This window comes from Pyxicephalus adspersus, chromosome 2 (assembly GCF_032062135.1).
Source record: "Pyxicephalus adspersus chromosome 2, UCB_Pads_2.0, whole genome shotgun sequence".
NCBI lineage: Eukaryota > Metazoa > Chordata > Amphibia > Anura > Pyxicephalidae > Pyxicephalus > Pyxicephalus adspersus.
Genome location: NC_092859.1, coordinates 62160772 through 62164641, shown reverse-complemented (window position 1 = coordinate 62164641; position 3870 = coordinate 62160772). Strand labels below are relative to the sequence as shown.

The following is a 3870-nucleotide window of genomic DNA, read 5'->3' as shown; positions in this document are numbered from 1 at the left end:
ACTCATCCAATATCATTCATGAATCCTGCCTATACAATAACTTTGATTTATGGAAGAATCAGGTTGAACAGAACCAAATGAAAGCACCAATGCTAGACACCAGTTCCAGGCAGCACATTTTACCAATACATGCTTTATCATGCTTTGTTCTTTAAGACTAATGACAAGCACGAAAAATCCCAAGCTTCCAAATATTCAGTTTCTAACCTTCTCTTAGTTTTCAACTAACTAGCCCTGCTAATTCATATCCGTGGACTACAGAACACCTTTGCATTATGTTGCTAAGGAGATGAGTAAGATTTCTGCAGTCCCTACATACCTCCTATTCTAGAGTGACAATGTTGCTCAACCATACATAGTACCATAGTATAATAGGTGAATGTTATCTCCTTATAACAGAAAAGTGTTACGATTAGGACCACCAAGGTGACGATAAAGAAAAAATACATAACATTTCTTTCCACAAACACTGCTGCTACACCCTTTTGCCTAGAAAACCACCGACCAATAAATGTCCAGAAGCCTCTGGGGGCCTGTAATAAATTCATAATCCCAGTTTAAAAATATAGTTTGAATATGTTTATACTTTAAAAGACATAACAGGAATCAACGCACAAACCAGGAAGTAACTACAGGACGGACAAATTCTGCTTTTATCATATTTTAGGATTAGGCAATATTTATGTTTTTTTTTTTTTTTACTTCCTGGAGCCATTTGCACTTTAAATAGCTATACCATGAATCACAGAATTGCAACATTACTAAACATTTATAACTCTTTTGAAAATGACACCCAAAAGAGTACAAAAATAATTCAAAATATGTAATTATAGTTTATATACTGCTCAGCTAAACTGTAATATGTATTCAATAAACTAGATCAGTATATGTCTTTTAACACTTCAAAAAATTTACAAATATTTACTTGCATTCCAGTTATGTAGACCTAAACAGTAGGCTTGCTTAATAAGGCAGGGCGAAGAGCAGTGATGATACAAATAACATTATCAGTCAATCAATTTTCCAAAGAACAAAAACAATTGTGGGTGACTGACAACTATGGTTGTTTGACTTTGCTCCTTGCCTTATTAAATAAACACAAGGAATGTAGCCTCATCAAAGGTAATACAAACATAAGTACTTTTGTAGTGCAACAATTGGACCAAAATCCTGATTTTGTGCATGCAAATCTGAACATGGTTACTCCCTCTGCCATATAAAAACTAGGGTAATTAAAAATGGTCCAGCTATAAAAAAGAGAAAAGTCTAGCTATAAGTTTACTATAAGCTGCATTGCCTGACAGTATAAGTCCACATAAAGTATAAAAAGTGCACAATAGATTTTTTATGTCACATGAGAAATAATAGAGGAAACAACTAATGGGTAAAAACATCTGAAACTGGTCTACCCCTTCCCACCATCTCCCCCACTTCTTCAGGTTCTTCACAAAGAGACAACACAGAAGGATAGCTGTCCCTGGCCTTTAGCTTCTTCTTGGTTCCTGAGGGTGATGTGAAAAATTTGTTAAAAGAAGAAGGCTTTTTGAGGCCTTTTGTCAAGTCATGGAAGGCAATGTCATCAGAAATGACACCAAAAAACGCAGTGGTGGTTCCCAGTATGGAAGCAGAAACTTTAGAGTTTCTTTTTGATGGGATAGCATGCTCAGTATTCAAGATGGTTGGATCCTTAAGTATATATCGTAAAGGCAAAGCGCATTCTTTCTTCAGATAATGGTAAGGCTTTCTCCCACTATTATCCCGAATATTAATATTTGCACTGTAATCTTTAACTAGCAAGAATATAACGTCTTTACGCTCATGTATGGCAGCGATATGTAATGGTGTGTACCCTCCAAAAGACCTCACATTTACATTAATACTGGCACCGCCTTTCTGGCTTAAGTCAAATAATAGTTTCATCATTTCTGTGTTGCCACTTTTGGCAGCCCAGTGCAGTGCAGTAAATCCTGAAATAAAGTCTCTCTTGTCTGCCAATTCACTGTCATTCAGCATAAGACCCAGAAGTTTATGGTTCCAGCGCCCATTTGTGACAGCCCCCAACCACTCATGTTCATGTGGGATTAATGGCACCACATCAGAATATTTGTTTTCTTCACTAGCTTTCATCGTTTTGGAAGACCTCTTCATTTGGGGAGATTTGGAACCCGCATCATCAAGGTGCCTTCTGCCCACATGAGGGGATCTAGGCAGGGCAGGCAGAGGAGATTCCTCACTACTTGGGGCAGGTGCAAAATGTGGTAGATCCAAGGGGGAAGACTCCTGGACCACTGGTGAAGAGATTGCTGGTTGCACTGGTGAGTTTTCACTCTGGTATATCTGTAGAGCCTCAAAAGAAATTTGAGCATACCTCAAGGGCAGCATATGTGGCTTCTGCATTTCCTTGGACTGTCCATCAGACCATGACTTTGGTACAGGCACAGGTCCTGAATGATCCATGCGAGACACAATATCAATAACAGACTCCCTCTTATCTTCATTTTCATGCTGTGTAACAGAAACTATTTTTTGTAGGTGACTCAGTTCATCCTGATCAGTAGATTCCTGCATACATTCTCCAGCACCAAAGTCTTTCAGGTCAGCAAAGCAATGACATTGTGGTTCTGACCTTTCACTGTCAGTCCTGATTGATGACTCCTCTGTGTTGTTGTCACCCACAGGTTGGGGCTGTGGTTCTTCTTGCCAGTCTTTCTTGCTTTGGGTTGTCTCTTCCTCCTTGCTATCTGTTGATTGTACAACCCCTGCCAGTAAATGGGTATATTTCTTCTTCAGTACCACCATCTTACAACCATCCTCCTCTCTCACCACTGCTACACTGTTGACAAACTTCTTAAAGAGATCTCTGATTTTTGCCTTTTCTTGAGGGTCAGGAGAATCGACCACAGGTTTGAATTTATTGAGCAGATCAGAAGTTGGTACTTTCCCTCCCTGCTCCAGAAGAAAGTTCAATACTACTTCTTGTGTTACAGCCATTCTCCTATTTTAGATTCCGGGGGGCAGCTGGTGAGCGCTGGGTCCTCTCTGCAGATAGGGACACAGCTAATGAACTGTGCCTCCTTTCATGTTTCCTGTAAAGGTGTAATGTGATCAGTACCTGGAGCTTCCGGGGTGAAAGTGTATGATCAAGTGTGCTACGCCCAGCCCGGGCTGATCAGTCAATAAAGGGGGAGGAGGGCTGGAAGGGAGGGCAACTCTGGTGTGGAATTCATCCTTCAACTGGAGCCTCTACACAAATTTCTGGTCATTGGATGTATGTTCTTGGGATGGATACACCCACACAAGTTTATATTCAAGGTGTCACTGTATAGTTTATACATCAAAACGTTAAAGGAGGTAGCTAGGAATGCAGGTGAGGCGCTGTATAAAGAACAGGTTTCTTTATTGAGAGATTACGGACAACCTGGCTTTCAAAGCCTGTAAAACCTCAACCTGAAATTGCAAAGTGGTTCCCTGTAATGCTAAACAACATGTGTTCATAGCAACCAGACATGTGACAGGCGTCACCATTTTTTGCACTCTATCAGAGGGTGAAATATGGCTCAGGAGTGTTAGCAGTGTTCACCTTTCTGAGCCTTGCAGGTACTGGCTTGTAAAATTCTTTGGCATGAAGAACAAAACTTTTGTTACCTGACAATAATGAAATTGTGTTTACATGGCTGACTGCACTCTTATATCTGTATGTATATTTAGTTATGTTAAGTGCTGGACTCATTGTAACCAATCCTAATTACCTAGTTGTATCTGTCACACCTGAAACCAGCATTCAGATAACTGTGGGACAATTAGCTAACCAATTCTGATGTGCCCTCATTCTGGATTAGAAAGTATTAAAGACAGAGGATCAGAACACCA

General features: G+C 40.0%; 1 protein-coding gene across 1 annotated transcript; it reads right to left on the bottom strand.

The window, feature by feature from the left end:
- Positions 1 to 566: 566 nt before the first annotated feature.
- Positions 567 to 3120, bottom strand: SOWAHA (sosondowah ankyrin repeat domain family member A). The gene has a single exon (XM_072400868.1). It carries the CDS (start codon positions 2989 to 2991, stop codon positions 1378 to 1380), a length of 1614 nt encoding a protein of 537 aa, XP_072256969.1. The 5' UTR covers positions 2992 to 3120; the 3' UTR covers positions 567 to 1377.
- Between the last annotated feature and the right edge of the window lie 750 nt (positions 3121 to 3870).